General features: G+C 38.9%; 1 protein-coding gene across 1 annotated transcript; it reads left to right on the top strand.

The window, feature by feature from the left end:
* The first annotated feature begins 1,810 nt into the window (after nt 1–1,810).
* scinlb (scinderin like b) lies at nt 1,811–22,660 on the top strand. The gene is made up of 17 exons (XM_008433375.3): nt 1,811–1,947; nt 6,176–6,363; nt 7,633–7,787; nt 11,608–11,769; nt 13,869–14,018; nt 14,387–14,476; nt 14,623–14,755; nt 15,438–15,526; nt 15,611–15,826; nt 16,937–17,070; nt 17,157–17,247; nt 18,448–18,618; nt 18,693–18,867; nt 20,611–20,726; nt 20,863–20,940; nt 21,071–21,131; nt 22,022–22,660. Exons 2-17 carry the CDS (start codon nt 6,183–6,185, stop codon nt 22,180–22,182), a joined length of 2,163 nt encoding a protein of 720 aa, XP_008431597.1. The 5' UTR covers nt 1,811–1,947; nt 6,176–6,182; the 3' UTR covers nt 22,183–22,660.
* Nucleotides 22,661–23,422: the final 762 nt, after the last annotated feature.

Below are 23,422 nucleotides of genomic sequence, written 5' to 3'. Positions count from 1 at the left end.
TCTGCGCAACAAATATCAATGTTGAGATTTTACATGATAGACCAAAACAAAGCAGAGTGTCATTTTAAAGTGAAAGCAAAATTGAAGCATGGTTTTAAAAATAGTTTCCAAATGAAAATCTGAAAAGCTTAATTTGCATGTCTGCTTTAGTCTAGAATAGAATAAAAATCGACTTTATTGTCTTACTGGAGGGAAATTCAAGTCTAACAGAATAATTAAATTCACAAAAAATATGTCCAAGATTAACAATTACAATATTAGTAATAATAATATAGTGTAACAGATTATAATACAGACTGGCGACCTGTCCAGGGTGACCCCGCCTCTCGCCCGGAACGTTAGCTGGAGAGGCACCAGCAACCCTCCTGACCCCACTGAGGGACAAGGGTGAAAGAAAATGGATGGATGGAGATTATAATATGAAAATACTGTAACATTATTAGAATAGAAATATTGAACTCATGACTGAAGGAATCTGACGTCTGATGCCATTAAAGCTGCAGTCTGTAACTTTACAAAAAAATATTGTTTTACATATTTGCTGAGACTGTCACTATGCCATGGCAGCATAATATGACACGGATAATGTATGTGTATGAAAATCTGCTGCACGCAAACATCCCTGTACTTTTTTTCTGATTTTTATTATTTTTTTAGCGTTAGCAGCCTTTTATTGACATTTTGTTGTCGTTAAAAACCCCCCAAAACAAAATATGTAGACCATATTGAAAAACTATGTGTCACTTTCTTGACAAGTGCTTATGCTCGGTGGTCCACACACACACACCTGCACACACCATACACAATAACAAAGCAACCAGTCAACCAGTCAACCTAACATGTATGATTATGGACCATGGGAGGAAGCTGGAGTACATGGACAGGAGCCACAGGCACACAGTTTGCATGCCCCTCTCTCCTCCTGATGCATGAAGCCTTGGAGCAACAAAATGAAAACCACCAGGTGAACGGATGGGTGACTGCTTTTAAAAGGGGAAGTGTTGCGTATCTTTTTAGGCACTTAATCACATATAAATTAAAAGAAATTTGACTTCTTACATTAATAACTACAAATTGGGTCTCTGTCTCTTTAAAAGCTCCTACCTTTTCTTAAAACTCCACTTTCAGGAAGTCATCACAACATGGCTCCTCTATTAACCCTTTAACAACCTTTTTACCAGTGTTTCTATGAGAAGTAGCTCCTATAATGAGCTCATCTGATGCACACTTCCTCCAGGTGTTTGCTAATTACTGCTGGCTAGTCTGAAGGAGCTGAGTGGCGGAGTTGTGGGCCAGGGCTGCAGGAGGAGCTGCATCTCGTAGGCGGAGCTAGGTCCACCCAGGCGTTTTGCACAACTGAATGGTTACCATGGAGATTAAAGGATTTCTCAAACATGCATGAAAGAATCAAAACAACATTCCATGAATGTTTTTGATGAGGGAATAACATTACAACATGATGTGAAGCTAAAAAAAAAGTTTATTTAACATAATACTGCCCCTTTAGAAGAAGAAGAAAAAACAATGCCAGGAAGTTGGCAGGGAACTCTGACCAAATGATAAGGATTTTCTGTTCTAAGGCTTTTACGCAGAATGACAGAATAAAATAGAGAGATTAACTCGGGGTGAAAGTTTTTTGTTTTCTTCCTCCCCTTCCAGTGGCCATACTGTTGACTGACATTTAAAAGCTGAACTAGTTTCTGAACAGTGCAGAGTGACAGGACTACCTCTACTGTTGCTGCTGCGGACCAATCAGTGCGCCTCCCTCCTCCTCCTCCTCCTCTTCCTCCTCCTCCTCCTCCTCCTCCTCGTCTCTCTCTCTTTTTTTTAAACTTCACAGTAAAACACAAAGACCGTCCTCAGACGCCCCACTCCTTCATCTCCAACCTCCAGCGGCACTTCTGCTCCTCTGTCTGCCTCTGCTTGTGTGGTTCATCCTAAAAAACTGTGAGTGAAACCGTTTGCTTTGGGTTCTGAACATTCGGTTCAGTTTTTGTTACAGAACGATTCTGATGATTACTTCCAGAGTTCTGACTTTTTCTGATCATCTGCTGCTTCCTTTGGGCTCTTTGCTTGTGCGGGACTTGCAGGATTACCGCAAGATTTTCCAGATGTGTCTTTGTGTGTGTGTGTGTGTGTGCGTGTGAATGTGTTTTGTGGGGGTCTGGGATTGCTGGGACGATCGCAGTGTGAGAGCAGAAGGAGGGAGGAGAGGTTGGGGTCAGTAGTTATTGGTGCATATCTTGGTGTTGCCTTTATGATTGGCAATACCCGTAATAAAAGAAGTAGCGTGCAAAATCCAGTTAAAGTGGGCAAAGTTCTTGAATTTTATATAATACTCGGGGGGGAAAGAAAGAAAAGAAAAAATGCAGTGGAAACTGGAGTCTGTTTTCATTTTTATTCTAATCAAATGCATATTTCATATTAAAAATAACAAACTAAGTCTGAGATTAAGAATGAATGAGTAAGTTTCATGCATGCTCTTAGCTCCATGGCCCCACAGTGTTACTACAGTGACTCTGTTAATAAAGTGCATTAGTCCGCTGCAGTGCAGACAGCGGGATGGCTGCGCTGATCGATCAGCGGAGCTCTTACAGGAAGTCCGCTTTCCTCCCTGAAACCTGAGCTGGATGAGCTGACACTCAGCTGAGCACACTCCTCTGTAATAACAGTCCTTAATGTGGTGAAATGTGTGTTTTCCTGATCAGCTTGGCCCACATCATGCAGCCCCGCATGCTGAAGCAGACGGAGTCAGGCTCTCTGCAGCTGTAATCCCGCAGACGTGTAATCTGGCTCTTGTGTAATCACGGAAAAGGCAGTCGGTGTAATCTCTGAAAAGTGAGCGCCGACACTCACTTTTCAGTGTTTATTTATTAAGAGTCCCAGACTCAGTAATGCTTAACAGAGCCGGCCAGACGAATATGCAACTGCCCCTACAGGAAGCCTCCACGCCACCGGGGGGCGTCCGAGAGCTCCTGAACGACACCGGAAATATCTCTGCATTTTTTTCTTTTCCTGTGATGGTTTTCAAAATGGAGATGTAAAGCAATTTTAAAAGATTTATTCATTGAAATTTAAAACGTAAAATTAAGAACTGACACGGTCTGCATGTAAATGCAACATTTGAACTGATACAATTTAATGGTTTAGTTTTAAATAAACCTTTATTTGATTCTAATTCTGCTTCTGCGAATTAATCTTTTCTTATTTGTACCATACCCACTTTGTTTGCAAAGCAAACTCAACAAGTAATGGACTATTTTCACTTTAACACGTCCAGATTCTGCAACACTTATACTAAATAATATCTGACAGGATGAACTCAACTCAAGAAATGTATTCTTGACTCATTGTTGTCTTAAATGTTCATCGATCTGTGGGGCCCACAAATTAAATTCTACCGGGCCCCATTCAGTCTGATGGTAAGAGCTGCTTAAAAACTGATGTTACTTTAAAAGGTCAGACAGTCTCGTCACCATGGCTACAAGGTGATTATCATGTTTGTTTGAGCATCGTTACTGATTATGTATCTGGTGATAGGTTTATAGATGTGGATTCATCAGCATGATAGCTTATGGCCCGGAATCAAACCAGGAAGAGTTACACAGGTTTTTATTTGATTACACTTTACAATGCAATGGTACAGATGGAGCACTCATCTATGATAAGAAAAATAAATAAATAAAAGCAATATTTTTGATTTATTTAGCATTTTTACCAAACTAAATATTTAATTCACAAGCTAAATATTTAGTTTGCAAATTAAAAATTTAATATTGAGCTCGAAATTAAGTATTTAATTTGTAAGCAATATTACATTCCAAACTAAATATTTATTTTCCAAACTAATATTTAAGTTCAATATTTAAACTTGGACTTAAATATTTAGCTTTCTAATTAAATATTTGTTTAGTAAACTAAATGTTTAAAATGGAGACATATATATACATATTCATGATGTGAATTAAATATTTAGTTTGGTGAAAATATGACTTTGAATTTTGAACACCTACTTTTTCTGTGTGACAGGCTAAATCAACCAAATATTGCAGTTCATTTTTTACTGTGTAACTTTACAGTCACAATAAATTCATAACTTTTAGTGATGCAACCGATCGCAGGGTGAAATAATTTTCCAACAAATTATATTAATGAACTTCAACAGTAAGAATCAGATGCACCAGTTTGAAATAAATGCACATCGTCTCTAATCCAGGGAGGGTCAGAATTATACATACAGGCTCAATTATATCCAAACACACCCACCTTTATTTTGATAGCACTTGTTATAATTTTGACCGTCAACTCGACTTCTCTTCCTATCTAAGTCATTCAGATTACTTTGACCCAACTTTTAAAAATGGCCACTTCATTTCTGTAGAAATGAGGTCGGCTCATTGTAAAACCTCAGTGTTGGTCAGCTTTCTGTGTTCCAACGCCAGTTTGGTGTGTTTCTGGTATTATTCTCCCGTTGGAGCTCCTGGATGACAAACGTTGGTTTTAAAAGATGGAGCAGTCTTATGTACTGACAACAATGCATCAGTACATAAGACTTAAGAATACCAGCAGCTTTACAAGCTTGGTCAAACATGTAAAAACAACTTTCATTTGTTCAGTCGGTGCAATTAGGAATAAAACAACAAATGTAAAAAAAATAATACAGAAACTGGTAACTGACAAAAACAATAAGTTGGCTATTTTGGTCAAATGTGCAAAAATAAAGTGCGACAAACCTTCCAAATGTTTCAGAATGCACAATTAGGAATTTAAAATATAATGTAAAATAAATAATAAGGAATAGCCTCACTCAGAGCACAAAGGATAGAATTAAACTGAATAAATCTGTCCTAATGGATCAGTCACATTGGCACTGATACCCAATCTAGAAATTTTTCAATATCAGGACCGATAAATATTTTAATATCAGATCTTTCTGTGGATCCATCTCTACTTACTGTTACCATGAGATATAACTCATGGTAACAGTTATTCTGGCCTCAAAAATAAACAATAGCATCAGTTTACTGGAATATAACAGATGACACAGAAAAAGACAAAAACATATTAGATGTGAAATGTAACATTTTGTAAAATTCAGTGCATTTGTTCACTGAATATGAATCTTAGTGTGGTGGGTCTGGTTGCCAGGCAGTGTCAGTGCAAATTTATTTTACCAAACAGGAGTGAGAAATGAGTTACTCCTCCTCTTTCACAGTTGACTTGATGGAATCAGAGGATAACCAGCGCGTGTTTGAGTCATGCATCCTCCTGCACATGCTACGTCTGGCATGGAGAGACAAAGATGACGACAGACATGGGAGAAAAACATCCATCATCCATCCATTTTCTTGCACCCTTGTCCCTTAGTGGGGTCGGGAGAGGTGCCAGTGCCCCATCTCCAGCTAGCATTCCGGGCGAGAAGCGGGGTACACCCTGGACAGGTCGCCAGTCTGTCACAGGGCAACACAGAGACACACAGGACAAACAACCATGCACACACACACTCACACCTAGGGGTAATTTAGACAGACCAATTAACCTAACAGTCATGTTTTTGGACTGTGGGAGGAAACCGGAGAACCCAGAGAAAACCCACGCATGCACAGGGAGAACATGCAAACTCCACGCAGAAAGACTCGGGCCGGGATTTGAACCCAGAACCTTCTTGCTGCAAGGCAACAGCTTTACCAACTGCGCCACTGTGCAGCCCCAGAAAAAACATTTAAAGTTTAATTAAATATTATTATTTTTTTCTAAAATGACCAAAGTTGCTCATTGGCTAACGCTCTTGATGCATCTACAGGTTTTAAGGCAGCAGTGGGGATAAGTGAGGTTTTCATAACTGACTTATCTAGTTTTGTAAGCCACCAAATACTCAAATAAGACAGTAGATCACATGTTAATAACTGATAACCACAGCAGGTTCCGCTCTCTCTGTTCTTCACTACATCCCCTGCTTATGAGCGCTGCTCAGGAAACACGTCATGATGCCGATGCTGAATATAGAACCTACTTGTCAAAGTTTGCTTATACTGGCTGTGTGTTTTCTGACTCTTTACCATCTATCCTGCCTTTAGGTTCACAAACATTTATGTTCTGCAAATTCTTTCCAGACTAAATCAGCTTGAACTTTAGTCTCTCCTGCGTCTCCATGGTTTCCCATCTCTCCCCTCAGAGCCGTCATGGTTTCCCACAAGGAGTTTCAAGACGCAGGGAAAGGTCCGGGGCTGCAGGTGTGGCGCATCGAGAGCATGGACCTCAAACCCGTCCCCAAAGCGCTGCATGGCAGCTTCTACACCGGGGATGCCTACCTGCTGCTCTTCACCACCTCAGCACCGTCCTACAACATACACATGTGGCTGGGTGAGACTGCAACACACACATAAAACACACATAAAACCCCAAGACGGCTGAGAGATCTCCTGCAGAACAAAATGTATTCTAAGTCTGCCCTGACTGTAGATTTTATGATTTCTCTATTCATTTTCTAAGGCACCTGGTTTATTTCTTGACATTGATGAACAAAATTATTCATAGCCATTTGAAAATTTTCTTCTAAAAACTTCAAAGTGTTTTATTAGGATAAAAATGGAAGAAAAGACAAACAAGACAATGATCCTAAACATACAGCCAGAGCTTCAAAGGGAAGGTTTAGATAAAGGCATATTAAGGTGTCAGAATGGCCCAGTCAAAGTCCAGACCTGAATCCATTTGGGATTTGGTGGAATTATGTCACTTTCTTAAATTAATGGCCCAAGTCATTTTTTTCCAGAAGTTTTTTTTTTTGTCCAATATTTTGGGAAGGTGACCATATCTGACATTTCCAAAGAACAATAGGCAGAAACTTTAATATTTGCAGCTGCAGCAAAATACAGTTCTGCAGAGGACTGATTCTGGGGGAATGAATACAAATGCACACCACACTTAAAAGAAATTTAACACCATGGGTTCTTTTCTTACTTTTACTTTACAGGAATGCACAACTTTACATTGGTCTATCACAGTTTATATATTACAGTGCTTTTTAACGAATTATAGACATAATTCTAGCGAGACATAGAATTATCTATGTCTCGCTATAGATAATTCTAATTTTCACTTCCTCCAAAGCTGATGCAATTATTGTGCATGCATGCAACACAGTGCTAACATGCAAAACAACCAAGACAAAATAGCAAGTTCCTTTTATTTTGAAATCGGAGGCTGAAACATCCTCTTTTGTATGGCAAGCTGAAAAATTCTGTCCTGAAAGTCAGAACTGCTTGTGAAATTCCATTTGCATTTTCTCATGCCCTCCCCTCCCCCCCTCACCGCAGCCAGTCAGGTTTAACTTCTCTGAACATTCTGAACTTAAACCTGGAGTCAGTTGTTCCCTTAATGCTTCAGCTGCAAAACAAGAACAGGGACCCAAAAACAGAAACCGCTGTGTGTTATGCAGCAGGAAAATGTCTTTAAACCACAGAAATACAAATAAAGTCTGGTAAGGTGGAATAAAGCAATGTGTCATTCAGGATATGTGTGTTTGGTTAATGTGACTAAACCAACCTGAGAGCAGCTGTTTGCTCTGAAAGAAGCTCAGTCCTTCTGCAAACGCAATGAAACACAGAGAGCTGCTGTCTCTGTCCTCTGCAGGCGACGAGTGCTCGCAGGATGAGAGTGGAGCGGCGGCCATCTTTGCCATGCAGCTGGACGACTTCCTGGGCGGTGGACCGGTCCAGTACAGGGAGGTGCAGAACTACGAGTCCAACACCTTCCTGGGATACTTTAAGTCAGGAATCAAGTACCAGGTGAGCATCGCTCTCTGACAGGGCACAATGTTATCTGGCTTATATGTATTTTCACCAGATAATATAAAACATGTTCATGTTCTTTTCGACATTATTTTCACCTTTCCATTGTTTTTTATCCTTTCAGCTGCTAATCAAATACAATCAATAACTTTCTTCATTGCTTACCTTTTTACACACATCCTTTATCAAAAATATGGAACATTTCCTGTCGGGGAATAACACAAAATCCTGAAACAGTTGTATTAAACTCAAATATGTTGAGACGTAACCTTTATTAAAATAATTTCTTAATCCTGTATATTTGCTTTAACTAGATGTTTTAGCTATTTTTCCTATATATGCATATCTTCACATTTGGAATTAATGTTGAAAACCTCACTTAGGGTTTATTTGCACTCTCATAATCATTACAATTCCTGTTTCTCACAAACGTCCAGCAGAGGCAAAATCTCTGCCATCTTTTGTTAAGAAAAGACTTTAGGAGATCTAAGACTGCATTTTCATCTTATAACTACTGAAACTGTTCCAGGAAACTGTTCCAAAAATGATGGAAGTCCCTTTGAAGTTGAGTATTTTAGAGGTAAACAGAAGGACCATCAACCTTACAGAAAATAGAGGGAATAAATCAATGATTTTCAACTATGAACCAAGTTATAGAGAAGTCAATAACACAAACTAATAACACTCAAACATTAAAAGTTTTTTATATTTTACACTATATGTAAAAAAATAAATATATTTTAAACTCCAGAACAAATACAAAAATAACATACAAATAAATTCAAATAAATTAATTTAAATGATTAATTTTATAACTCTTTGGTATCATTTGCAAGAATGTTCATTTCTCTTGGACTTGTGGTGATTTTTTTATAGCCACAAACATCACTGTATTTTATCTCTTAAGTCTGTCACGTATCACTTTATGAAGTATTAATACTTCTGTAAAGCAGATGGAAAAGCATGCATTGTTTTGAAAATTTAAAATCTGAATGCTGTAGCATGCATGGGGGGATAAATACAAATGCATACCATATACTTCATCTTTTTATTTGTAAAACTATGCATCATTTTTCTTCCAATTATTTAACATGTGCTTCTTTGTGTTGGTCGATCACATAAAATCCTCATGAAGTTTGTGGATGTAATGTGATGATGTGTGAAAACGGTCAAGTTGTAAATAAACTTGTCTAAAAGGAAGCTGACAAGTGGCAGTTGTTTTTTATTTTTTATCACACAATATAATGCATGTTTCAATGTTACGCACACATCAGAAAGCAACACTAATGTCACTTCAGGTGATTTATTGCTAATTAACGATTATCTACTAAAAGAATGGAACATTTTTAGCTTTATGCCTGTTTAACATCATGCATGTCTCTATGCAGATGATAGCGTTCAGTTCACGTCCCATCATCCCGGCATCACGCAGATCATCAGTCACAAAACTTTATGTTCTATAAATAAAACAAAACTTCAGCACTGAGTTGAGGACTGAATGATGAAGTAAATATTTTTTACTGCTTCTAGTTAAAGTTTTACCAGTTTAAATAAAAGGGAACTAAATTTACATACACTGAAAGTCAGAATGACCAATGAAATGAAAAAGAAGAAGAAAAAGAAGAAGCTATGATTTGTTGACCTACACATAATTACCCTGTTTAATGATTGCTATGTCTTCTGAACTTTGGCACAGAGGAGGTTATGATTAGAAGTTCAGAGAACACGCCACACGTTCAGCTGAGAGCCACTTCAGCTTCGGGGTGTGTCTGATTTTGCTTGGCTTTAACTCACCCAACCAGCTAGTTCAAAGGGGGACATCTGAAGCGCAAAGTCAAACCACTTTTACCAGGCATGTGTTTCTCACTTAGACATACATGCACACACAGTCATGTTTTCATGTCTTGCGGGAACTTTACATTGACCTCCATTCATTTTCTACAGCATAACCCTAACCTGACTCCTAACTGTCACATACTTAACTCCTAACCCAAAAACTGCATTTCCCCTTATGGGGACCAAGAAAATGTCCCCACAAGGAGCAGTGGCCCCCACAACCTCACATTGTAGATTTCCATGAGGATATAAAAACCTCGTTCACACACACGCACACACCCACAGAAACAAACCACGCCTACAAGCTTGACTGTAGCTGAATGCAATAAGCTCAAATTCTTGTTTACTACTTTATTTAGAGGTTGGAAACTCTGCGCTGCACATGTTGGTCCAGACGCCCTTTCACAGTGAAGCAACAGAACCAAACATCATCAGGTTTTCCAGGGCTGGCAACTCCATTGTTGGGAAACAACAGGGGCTGCATTGTTACCGCGGAAACTTTTAACAACCACGCAGCGGGAAGAACAGCATAAATCTGGTGTTCATTTGGAGGTCCAAACAGCGAATTCCTCTGAATTTAGTGATCCGTCTCTGGTTGAAGGTCTGACTCATGCTAGAGAAGGTTCCACTGAACCAGCCACTGAACTACATGCTTCCCTTTCTTGTTCTCATGAAATGACAGCTTTAGTTTCCATCAAACTCCTCTGTCAAAGACGTCACACTGCTCCTCTCCAACACATCCCATCAGGAACTCCTTTACATGTTTTCTAAAAATTAGTTTTGCTATGCTACAAAACTAACTAACAAGTAACTTTTCAGCTACATGTAGGAGCTCAATCATTTTTTAACATTGATTTTAAAAAAAGTACCAATTCCAGATTATTTCACTTATAAGGATAATTTTTCCCCATTTATAAGTTAATTTATCTGCCTCGTGTGCAGCTATACCAACTTTGTATTGTTTCACATGTATAGTTTAATGTTTTTCAATAAAAAAATAAAAAAACTGGATCACTGAAGGTGTATTGTGACCTTACAATACCTGACAGTGTCAGTTATTTAAAAATAAAATTGGAATTGGCAAAAATCAGAATCGTCAGATCAGTGATCATCCATAAAACTGCAGTTTATAGTATATTACTGTCTTTTTTGATCTGAAACAGATATTCTGTCATTTTTCTTCAGTTTCAGAAAATATTCAACCTTGTTAATTAGATGGAGATATTGTCACAGGCATGTAGAGAGAGATCAGATTGAAAAATGGATAAAATCCAGCTTTGAATTTGGTTACATTTATTCTGTAGGGTAAAAAAAAGTCCTATGTTAATGAAATGCAGCAGAAGGAGCCAGTAGAGAAAACAATGTGACCGGGGAGCTTGAATATACTGAGGAGGGAGTGGATATAACAGAGGAGCGAAGCAGGTGAGGGAAAGTGAAGGAATGACAAACAGCTGGGACAAGGAGCAGGATGATCGGCTGAGAGCGAGGTAAAGAAGAAAAACAGAGACAAAACACAAACTGAACTAACACAAGGAATAAACTAAAATGACCTGATATAAGAAAACAAACAAGAGAGAAATGATCAAAACAGAAAATACCTGAATCTAAAAGTCCAAACATCTACAGATCAGAACCGTGTGACTGAGTGTAAAGTGCTCTGAATGGTTGATGTGGCTCCTGTTCTAATAAATCATTTATTTATTCGATCATTTTTAACCAAGTGTGCTCAAAGGTTGAAATTTTCTGTTCTGTGCTTGAGAATGAAATAATCCATGATATTTGCTTGGTAATTTTGACAATGACATTTGACAAAATTGTAAATTTATGGCGTCTCTGAACTGCCTCGTTGCTAAAATTCGCTCTACAAACAAACTTGATTTAACTTGAAGGAATTCTCTTTCCACCACAACGTACAAGTTTCCTGGAACGTGTGATGAGTTTGGAATGCTCTCCAACATTAAGCTGTGACTTTCTTCTGCAGAAAGGGGGCGTGGCTTCAGGCTTCAAGCACGTGGTGACCAATGACATGAATGTGAAGCGCCTGCTGCACGTAAAGGGCCGCAGAGCCATCAGAGCAACCGAGGTGGAAATGTCCTGGTCCAGCTTCAACAAAGGAGACTGCTTCATCATCGACCTGGGGAAGGTGATGTCCTGATGATGCTTCTTATGATGCATGCAGCCAGATATGATAACTTCTTAATAGTTCAGAGTAAAGGTTTTATGACTATCATTTTAATTCTACTGGTGGTGTTTTATAAATTTAAAGTGAAAGTGAAGGGCCTTAGATTTTTTATGTCCATCCCCTGACTTAGACCTTTTCTGTGATTAGTTGGGAGTGTTGTTTAGTCTTCATGCTGTAGTGGTGACCAGGGATGCAGAGGAATCGGTGAATGGACCTTCCATACTCAAGTGTCTTTGAGACACACAATGCACTCCGGTGATCTCCATTCACTCATTGTGAAATGACTAGCACTAGTTTGCTGGACCTCTGTTGAATGAGGTCAATCACTGTAAAGGTGAATGTATACTTATGCAATCACTTATTTTATGTTAAATATTTTTATTTAATTGTCCTTATTTAGTAAAAATCTTTTTTCACTTTGATAATACTGTATGTTTCGATCAATTATTTTGTAATTTTTTTTTGTTTAACAATTTTGTCCAAAAAAAGACAAAAAGCCATTTTTTTATTATCACTGATCCAAGTTGGTAAAAACTTTTTATAACAATTGTTAAGAGTAAAATGGGCTGTGTATGTATGTGTGTGTGTGTGTGTGTGTGCATGTGTGTATGTATTTTTCTGATATTAGGTTATAAATATAACTGCTAGGCTCAGGATCAGGCCACTCCAAACTTTTCTTTGAGGATCCGGAACCCATTTTTTCAGTGAGACGTCTCTCCACTGGCTTTCTTTCTTTGAAGGTGTAGAAATGCTAAAAACCAGCCACTATCTTCCCTTAGAGAGTTACTTTCTTTACTTTCTTTCTTGGAGGTGAAAAAAAGACTTAAAAACACCCACTATCTAGATAGCTACTTTCTTTACATGAAGGTGAAAAAAGATTAAAAGTAGCCATATCTAACTTTTAGATAGTGGGTATGAAGAGACCCAGTGGGTATAAAGAGACCCAGTATCCACTCCAAAAAAAAAAGAGTACAAACGTAAACATTTTATAAAATTGTACAGTTTTTGAAACCTGGGTATTTTTATACCTACTCTTTAGATAGCTATCCTTACTCCCTGCTGGATTATATTAACCTTAGTTCACCAGCAGTCTATTTATTTCTGTCCCAGCAGAAATAAATAAATAAAAAAACTAACCAAACAAACAACAACAAAGCCCAATTGAAACAGTCCTCACTGTTAAAGTTCTTATGTTGAGGACTCCCCTCGTTTGACGTGGAGGTGGACTGAAGTCAAAATCCTCAGGCTAATGATCTCCCGTCGCCCTCAACCTCTCCAACTGTCCGGATCCTGTTTGTGACGCCAAACTGTTGTGGAAAAAGAGTGAGGAAAAACTGGTTTAAAGCCCAAAGAACCAGAAAAATAATACATTCGTAATCAGTATTTATTGAAAGGCTTTCCAGCGTTTGAAGTCTCTGTTCACTGAACACAGTCAGGAGAAAGAGCCTGGATCAGAACACAGCATACAGTTTTGTAGGGAGGATTTCACTCCATTCACAAAGTTTGACAGTCTACTTGGTTACAGAACAGATTGGAAGCACACGTCTCTTCTTTCACTTGGGGAGTCAAGCGCGTCATGAGGGTGCAAGTAGAAACAATTTAACAACTTTATTGTAACATCAAGGCCAGAGAAATGGCTTCAGAAGACTTTTTCATGAGCATGTGCATTACACAAAAATAATTATACTGTTATGCGTTGTTTTACTTATAATCATGTGGTAATTGTAAAATTTTCCACTTCAGGGGATAAACAGTTTTGCAACACACTGTATGTGGTGTTGAATAAATGTAATATTGTTGTTGATTTTTGTGTTTTTATGATGCACTTTGAACTGCTTCGTTGCTGAAATGTGCTACACAAAGGAAATTTGATTGGATTACATAATTTTGAATTAGTGAATAATTGGACGGAGGGTGACAGTTAGTTACACTACTCCGAGAAGGCCTTTTGACTCCTAAAGTCATAAATGATGCTGCAGGTGATGCTCCTGTCTTCTTGTCTTTCCAGACAGTTGAGGGTTCAAACATCCTTTTCTTCTCTTTTTCTCCCCGTCTTGCAGGATGTGTACCAGTGGTGCGGCAGTGAGTGTAACCGTTTCGAGCGGCTCAAGGCCTCCCAGGTGGCCATCGACATCAGAGACAATGAGAGAAACGGCCGAGCCAAGGTGCACATGGTGGAGGAAGGAGGCGAACCCTCTGAAATCATAGAGGTGAAACATTCTCACATTCCTCTTTTTTTCCCCCCTGATGAACCACATCGAGTGTGAGCCTCAATCAGGAGCATTCTGTGGAATTAATGTCGGTCGGCGTGGGAACGGGCGGACAGAAAGATGCTCTTTGTCTCTGTGCCAGTTCTGTGCCACGGTGACATTGTAAACACTTCCTTTACATCGCAGAGGAATAATGAACCTGAGTTTGGGGCGGGAGGCAGTTTGAGATTGATCCTTTTTCTTAAGTTTAGTTTTAATCTGGCTGACGTTAGTGGGACCTCACATCAACCAATCAAACTGCTGCCATTCTGCTGGTTTCCTGATGGAGACAAAATCACAGTGACTGACTCTTCAGCTTGTTTGTTCAGGCTTTAGGAGCCAAACCCACCATTGCTCCCAGCACTCCGGATGATGACAAGGTGGACACCTCCAACAGGAAGAAGGGCGCCCTCTACATGGTAAATATTAAACTGTCTGTAAAGTCTGATAATTGCATGGGACCTCTTAAAACAAAGCTGTTTACTCTACTACAGTCTACAGACCATAGATTTCATGTTTGCTTATTCAACTCACTTTAATGTGACTGTGTGTTGTTGCTTTTCAGATCTCAGATGCCTCTGGCTCCATGAAGGTGACGGCTGTGGCTCAGTCCAGTCCCTTCAAACAGGCCATGTTGTCCCCTGAGGAATGCTACATCCTGGACAATGGGGTGGACAGGAACATCTTTGTTTGGAAAGGTACTGAAAGTGTTCATGTCTTGATGATGTAGCAGAAAAATTATTAAAGCGACACTCATGGGTTTAAATTCATCCATCATTGGCCAAAACACCTCAGTAATGTTGGACTATTGTATCTTTGATCTTCAAGCTCGCTACATTAGCTTGAGGAGCAAAGCTGCTTGATAAATTTGACTGACAGAAAGAAAGAAGAACATAGCAAATTTTGTTGAATTTTAATTTACTTGGTAGGGACAATCCACATTAATTGACATTTCTGTAAATGCTCCAAAATTAGGCAAATGGCTATTTTTTCATCTGTTGTCCCTGAGTAATGAGACATTCGTCCTGCTAAAGACAAAAAAAGTTCTACAAACAAGGTTTAAATGACTTAACATAATTAAGTCTTTCAACTGTTTATTAATAATTGTAGCAATTTATAAAATTTTTGTATAAATCAGTTAAACTCACATTTTATTATTATGACTGAAAAACACTTTTTATTTTATGACAAAAAATTTGGATGTAAAATTTATGATAAAAAATGTATTAGATTAACATTTTTTTATTTTTGCTTTTTTTTTTCTACTCCTTCCCTCCTAGTATTTCTTGTTGTCGTTTTTTTTATTTATACGAAGCATTTAATTAAATTATAATTGCACCACAGTATGAACTGATGGCCTTCTCCTTTTCACTCTCACAGGTCCAAAGGCCAATGCTTCTGAGCGTAAAGCCGCCATGTCTGCAGGACAGCAGTTCATCAAAGACAAAGGGTACAGCAATAAAACACAGGTAAGGTCCCTTCATCCTTAACCAGTCTAAAAAGTCCCACAAAGTTTTGCTAAGCTAAAGCTAACAGTCAAGTTACACCTGCAGATCCAAGTCCTTCCTGCTGGAGCAGAAACGACCTTGTTCAAGCAGTTCTTCAGCGACTGGAGGGACAAGGATGAGACAACAGGACCCAGTAAGGCCTACGCTATCGGGCGCATCGCCAAAGTGGAACAAGTGCCTTTTGATGCCTCCACATTGCATACAAACACAGCCATGGCTGCCCAGCACGGCATGGTGGACGACGGCAAAGGCAAGATCCAGGTAGGAGTGTGTTTGTGAAAGCAACCTGGCACAGAGAGTCGGGTCGCCAGCCTCTGTGAAAAGCAGGTATAGTTTTTGGTTTTTCAGGATAGTTTAGTTTAATTTTGCTGTTACTTTTTGTTTGTCTAATGTCATTATTAGATTTTAGAGTGTGTTGTCTTGTTTTTATTAGTTATTAGTTCCGCTGCAAAAACACAAAATCTTACAAAGTATTTTTGGTCGAGTTTTTGGTGAAAATGTCTCATGGGGAATAAGACAAAACAAATTTACAAGTAACTTTTTAACAACTTGTCCCAGCTTGTTTTAAGTCAATAATTCCTTAATATTGATGAAAAGGTGCTAGCTCTATTGGCAGATTATTTGACTTATGACATATGAAAAAAAATTGTTGTTATAAGTGAAATAATCTGCCTATGGAACTAGTCCTTTAGCTACTTATAAGTTAGTTCTGTCTTATTTCAAATGTTCTAAAAAAATTTATTCTAGAATCTAGAGAAAAATACTTAAAAGTTAACTATAATAACCTTGTTGAAAAGTTACTTGTAAGTTAGTTTGTCTTTTTGCAGTGTAAATATTAAGATTTAGCTTAGTTTTTTTATGTAGTAGTAGTTTTAGTTTTTCATATTTTGGTTAATTATAAGGTGCAGAATTAAAAAATGTCAAAGTATTTTTATTGTGATTATGTATACATCAATTGGGTAATGAATACTGAACAGAAGATTCCATTTTCACAAAATGTCTTTAATTACAGTTGAACAACCAACTTATGTTTTCTCTCAGCTTTTGCTGTCGTCATTTTGCGTACTAGCATAAGTTCTGCCGACAGCTCACACAAACTGCTTGTGTGGGGGAAAAAAATATCAGTTTCACCTCAGTTTGAAATAGATCATTAAACACAAAACCAAAGGCTATTATTTCAATCATTTCTGTATGTTTTAGTTAGTTTTATAAATGCCCAACATAGTTCCAGTTAGTTCCCCCCCCCATTGATTATTGTTTTTATTTATTTTCGTTAACAAAAGTGTTTCCTCAATTTCAGTTTTTGCTATGCTGTTCATTCTCATCAGCTATAATAACCTTGGTGAAAAAAAAACATTCTCTGGTGTTCAGATCTGGCGAGTGGAAGGCGGGGATAACGTCCTGGTGGATCCTGCTACTCATGGCCACTTCTATGGCGGAGACTGTTACCTCATCCTCTACAGCTATAGACAGGGGAGCAGGGAGCAACACATCATCTACACCTGGTGAGGAACCAGAGCACAGACACAGTTAGAAATGCTGGAGACGCGCAGAAGGAGAATCTCTCAGACTGTGTGTGTTCCTCCACCAGGCAGGGGCTGAAATGCACGCAGGACGAACTGGCGGCTTCAGCGTTCCTCACAGTGAAGCTGGATGACTCAATGGGAGGATCCCCAGTTCAGGTTGGAACATGACACACACAGTCACCTCTCGGTTATGCAGGAAAACGGAGCAAACTGGTATCTAGTTCAGAAAGTCATAGATTATAATAAACTACATTTACAAAAGGGCAGTGTACAGCTCAAACAAAGATGTCACAGTTTGATGCACGCTACCAGATTAAGCTAAGTTGCATCTGCAAGACCTTTAACAGATACAAAATAGAAATAATAAAAAAGATTCTCTATTTTTCTAATGAAAAAATTATTAAATTAATATTTTTTTTGAAAACTGAAAATATGAAAATTGCTTGATTTTTTATTTATTCAACCAACTTTAGGTACAACTTGACAAATAATTGTAACTTGATATGGATCACATAAAATAGAACTCTACTGCCATGCTAATCTAAAAATCTATTCAATGTTATTTCATTTGATTACACAGACAAAAATAACTACTGCAGATATCCAGCAGAGGGCAGTGTGACTTAATTTTTTTTCACAGTAGCCTTTTAAAAGAACACCAAGGTATCCGAATTTAATTCCTTAGCGATAACAAGTTTTAAAACTATGCTAAAATAAACCCACTCTACTGAGTTTTTATGTCTTGACTCATTTGATGCAGGACTTGTTAGCTTCATGTAATGAATAATCATTTAACAACAAGTTAAGGAACAGTGAATTCTAGGCACGAGAAGAAAAGTTTCAAATAAACAGAATATTGAGTTGAATGCCTTTGTCAAAGTGTTCACTGACATCTGCATAAATGCAAATATGAACTGTAGGGAAACCTATCATGGTATATCATGGTTCTGTTGGTACCATGACATACTACTAAAACGACGCTGTGATCCAGTACATGACTGGTTTGAGTTTTACCTAAAGAACAGGGACTTCTTTGTACCAGTATGTGATTTTTTATCAGACAAAAATCATATGAGGGGTACCCCAAGGTTCTATCTTAGTGCCCCTCTTCTCCGCTCGGATTATAAGAAATAATGCAAGTAGTTACCAATGCATGTAGTGGGAGTAGTGATGGACTCAGGTTTGAACCTTCAAAGTCACATAAAGACAGTTGCAAAGTCAGCCTTCTATCATCTGAAGAACATTTCCAATATGTGGCACTGCAATTACTGCAACTGTGACCCAGTTGCGGTAACTGGAGAAGCTGCTGCCCTCTCCTTTGGATTAAATAAATAACTTAGTTCCACTTATCCACAGGTGAGAGTGACTCAGGGTCAAGAGCCTCCCCACCTAATGAGCATCTTCCAGGGCAAACCCATGATCATCCACAGCGGTGGAACCTCTCGTAAAGACGGGCAGTCACAGGCCGCTGCCACTCGTCTCTTTCACATCCGCCAGAGCTCATCTGGTGCCACACGGGCCGTGGAGGCGAGTTGGTGTGCAGGGATGACGATTTATGGGGTGTAGCACAGGTTCTAAGTTTTCTTTACCTCCTCTTTCAGGTCGAGGCCTCTGCTTCCAATCTGAACACCAATGATGTGTTTGTGCTGAAATCCCCGAATGGCCTGTTTGTGTGGCGAGGCGTAGGAGCCAGTGAGGAGGAGATGAACGCAGCAAAGCATGTTGTGGGCTTTTTGGGTGGCAGTCCCAGCAATGTGTCAGAGGGCAAGGAGCCAGGTGGGTCTCAAAGTCAACGCATGCAGAGAAAGATGTGGACGATTTAACAAGATTCTTACCAGCCAACCAGCTCTGGTTCCTTCAATGGACAACTGGTTATCAAAGTTATTATAGTTAACTAAAACTAATAAAATAACAAAAAACTGAAATTGAAAGAATATTTTCCTTAACTGAGATAAAGACGGCAATTAATGGGGAAAAGTAATTAACTGGAATTATATTATGCCTTTATAAAACTAAATATATATATTTATTTTATTTACCTTACTAGCCTTTCGAACTGATATGACATTGATTTTTTTTTTCGCTCTCACAAGCAGTTTACCTCATCTGTGGGCTAATTACTTTACTCCATACTCCTCTTGGTGGCTACGCTACACTAGTCCTCAAAATTTTGACAGCAAAAGTTGGGAGAAAGCACTAGTCAGTTGGTTGTTCAATGATAATTTAATACATTTTTTGAAAATAGAGACTTCTGTTCAGTATTTACTACCCAACCGATGTAAACAAAATCACAGTACACAACATTGTATAAAATAATAAAAGACAGCAAAAGAGCAGAAAAACCAAGAAATAACATGAATAATTCATTGCACATATGCTTCAATTCTGGTTTTAATTTGACTAGATACAGCTGATTCATCTAGTCTCCAGAGCAAGAAGGCCGTGATTCATTTCCTGTCATGAATACCACCAAATCACGAACGCCTAACCCTAACCCTAATCCGTTTTTTAATGGGTGCCGAGATGGGAGCCATCTTGGTGTGGAACACCAAAACCAAAAGACAACATGATTTTATTTTGAGTTTTATTATGTTGGGAATTGAGGCATGGGGCCAGGAGTGAAAGAAGGCTTAAAGGGGCAGCAACATGTAAAATCAACTTTTTTTTAAGCTTTAATTCATGTTATGTTATTCCCTAATCACAAACATACCTGGAGTGTGGCTTTGATTCCTTCATGCATGTTTGAGAAATACCTTAATCTCCATGGCAGCCATTCAGCTGTACAAAACACTTGGTTGGACTCAGCCCCGCCTTCGAGGTGCAGCTCCTCCTTAGAGGTGCAGTTTCCAAGCTTCCGCCTCACAGAGCAGCCTTCTCTGGCTCAGCTCCTTTAGACTAGCCCGTAGCAATTAGGGGACACCTGGTGGAACTTCACATCTGCTGAGCTCATTATATGATCTACTTCTCAGTAAGTAACTTGCTAAAGGGCTAATAGAGGAGCGATGTTTTGATGACTTCCTGAAGGCAGAGTTTCAGAAAGAGCAAGAGTTTTTAAAGAGACAGAGGCCCAATTTCAAAGCGTAAAATTAGGACGTAAAATTTCTTTTAAGTCATATTCATATATATGGCATTTTTACAGCAGCAAAACGCAACATAGTTATTTAATTGTGCTTTAAAATGTCACCATGTACCTGGAAAACACGTAATACTGCTCTTTAACAAATATGGTGACATGACTGTCTTTGCATTTAGCAAGTGCAGTCACATTTGTCTTGTGCTAGACATCTGACCAGCAGTGCAGCAACAGGTGAGGGTGGGGCAGCGCTGTCTTAGTCAGTGCTCCATATGAGAAAGCTCTGGTCATTCCAGTGATTTTTTAAGTGTCTCACTGCCTGAGCACTTGAACTCACTGGACTAGCATAAAGAAAAATCACATACCTTCAAGCAAGTAGAGCGTCAGTTACTCAGATGGAGCAAACTACTTCCAGTTGACGGCTGTTGTTTTCTCTTCCTTTCCAGCTGATTTCTGGTCTGCTTTGGGTGGCAAAAAGGAGTACCAGACGTCAAAGAGCCTGCAGAGCACAGACAGACCTCCTCGTCTGTTCGGCTGCTCCAACAAAACCGGAAGACTTATTGTAAGTAGGAAACAACTTCCTTCATTTTTATCCATGGATGCTAAATACATATTAAAGACATTTTATTATTGAGCTATAATGCATTAGTAAAACCTGCATGCTGTCAGTCTGAGTTTCCATTTGCACTGGTGCTCAGGTGGAAGAAGTGCCAGGAGACTTCACACAGTCAGACCTGGCCACTGATGATGTCATGATCCTGGATGCCTGGGATCAGGTAAGATCAGAGTTTTTTCACTCCTGAAATGTAATTTTAGCACGTAAAGAGTCCTGGTTTTGATTTGAGCACTTGGCTGTAGGCTGCCTGATTGAGCTTTTTACTTATTGTGTCTCTTTCCTCCCTGCAGCTCTTTCTTTGGGTTGGTAACGAGGCAAATGCAGAGGAAAGAAGCGGAGCTCCCAAAATAGGTTGGTTACATTAGACACAGAGGGGATTATCTTCTGTTGGTGTTCTGAATGAACAGCTGGGGTGGTTCTTAAATGAAAAGTTCGTTCGTTCCATCCATCCATCCATCCATCCATCCATCCATCCATCCATCCATCCATCCATCCATCCATCCATCCATCCATCCATCCATCCATCCATCCATCCATCCATCCATCCATCCATCCATCCATCCATCCATCCATCCATCCATCCATCCATCCATCCATCCATCCATCCATCCATCCATCCATCCATCCATCCATCCATCCATCCATCCATCTTCTTGACACCCTTGTCCCTTAGTTGGGTCGGGAGGGGTGCTGGTGCCTATCTCCAGCTAACGTTCTGGGCGAGAGGCGGGAATAAATGAAAAGTTGAAGGTGATAAATGTATCATGTTTCGGTCATTTAGGCTTCCTAAAGAATTATCACAAAGTTAAATTTCGTGTCTAAGATGTGTGACAAAAATAGACGATTCTTTTAAAATAGCTGGAAATTTAAGTACAGTGGTTTTCAGAATTTTGTTTGAGAAAAGGTTGCTGTAAGATGTGCTGATTCCACTTATTTTACATCTGTCCTATGTTAGATCCATGTCCAGGAGGGAAGCCCAGACTCTCCCTAGCGTCACATTGTAGCTCCTCTTGCTAACTTCTAAGACATTCTGTGGACAGAATGGATATTCATGCTTTGTTTGATTTGTCTTGGAAGTCAAAGTTCATAGCTGAGCCTTGAGATAACATGCGCGCTTGTATAAGTAAACTTAATTGAATTGATTAAGACTGAGCTGAAAACATAATTTTAAATGTCTAGTGTTTGCAGAATAGAAGCTATAAATTAATGTTTCTTTTCTCTTTTCACCTCTCGTATTGCAGCCAAGGATTACGTGGACTCGGATCCGTCTGGTCGCAAAGGACTGCCCATCACCACCATCAAGCAGGGGGCGGAGCCTCCCACGTTCACTGGCTGGTTCCAGGCTTGGGATCCCAAGATGTGGGACAAGGATCCACTGGAGAGGATCCGGGCCCGTTTCTGAACACAGAACTCCAGCTTTGTCCTTTGCACTCCGACTCCTTACCTTTCAGCTCTCCATGTTGCAGTTTAATTCCTGCTTTATTCAAATACCTAAGTGCCAATAATGATGTTATCAGGTTCATTCAGTTTACAGTCAGAGCTTGTTGCCTTTGTATAGCAAGGGATTATAATACCTACCAAGAACCTCAGGTAAAACGTAAAACAAAATGAAAAAAACAAAAATAGCACATCCCCTCTGTTTCTGTGTCCTGCCGGCGTCAGTCGACAAACCCCCCATATCTGTTTGTGTCATGTTTAGTTTGAAAAGGTTGTACAGAACACACTCCTGTTACATCCTGCATTTCTTTGTTGAATTTCCTGCTTTTGAATTTTAGGACCCACTGTGTAACATTTGTAAACGCTAAGTGTGTTCGTTCCCATTTTAAACAATCCTGAAATGTTCTTGCGAATGGCTTTTGAATAAAACTTTGTCGTTGGAACCTTTGGGTCTGAACATTTTAAAAGACGTGAAATTCAAATGTCACCGAAAAATCTGATCCTGCAATATCTGCCTAAACAATAAATAAATAAATAAAATAAAAAAGGAAGACAACACCTACATCTGCACTGTCCTTTGAAAGGCAACCAGACTGCTCCTCTAATCTGGAACAAACTTCCAGAAACCTTTAAAGATCCTGAAACACTGAATTCCTTTAAACCACAAGAAAAATCTATTTGTTTACACCTGCACTCAATTAATGTTTACTGAAACATTGATTTTAATTTTAATCCGATGTTCCGTCTTTACTTTTATCATCCCACTCCAATGTAATGCTTTTTTTGTTTGTTGTTTCATATTTTCATCATGTAAAACATCTTTGAATAGTCTAGTTGTTGAAATGTAGAAACGTATTATGCAATTTGCCTTCCCTTGATACTTATACCTCACTTACAGCTCCACAATGAGTATAATCTACAGAAAAAAAATTGTTTATCCTAAAAAAAACTGGCAGTTCACAGTGGGCTGAATCCAAGTGTATAAATGAGTAGAAAACTGAGTGGAAGGTAAAAGTGGCAGACAAAGGTGTACACAAAGCAGAACTAACTTCAGTGTTGATTTGACTGTGAAGCAAAGACAATTCAGGCATTTGGTAGATTCACAAGGCATGGACTGGAGTCAGTGCTTCAAAAGCCCGCATTCAGCCTCTAAAACAGAGAAGAACATGAAATTATAAAACATGCTAATTTTTTATGTACAAATA

This window comes from Poecilia reticulata, chromosome 17 (genome assembly GCF_904066995.2).
Source record: "Poecilia reticulata chromosome 17, P_reticulata-male-v2, whole genome shotgun sequence".
Taxonomy (NCBI): domain Eukaryota; kingdom Metazoa; phylum Chordata; class Actinopteri; order Cyprinodontiformes; family Poeciliidae; genus Poecilia; species Poecilia reticulata.
Note: the sequence above shows the minus strand (reverse complement) of the source record. Positions and strands in the feature narration are given on the sequence as shown.

What these genes read in the sequence shown, in the direction of transcription:
- scinlb (XM_008433375.3), top strand. Translation starts at nt 6,183, where the DNA reads ATGGTTTCCCACAAGGAGTTTCAAGACGCAGGGAAAGGTCCGGGGCTG. An exon ending in CAACACATCATCTACACCTG is followed by an intron (nt 17,071 to 17,156) that starts GTGAGGAACCAG and finishes TTCCTCCACCAG; the next exon opens with GCAGGGGCTGAAATGCACGC. An exon ending in GTCAGAGGGCAAGGAGCCAG is followed by an intron (nt 18,868 to 20,610) that starts GTGGGTCTCAAA and finishes CTTCCTTTCCAG; the next exon opens with CTGATTTCTGGTCTGCTTTG.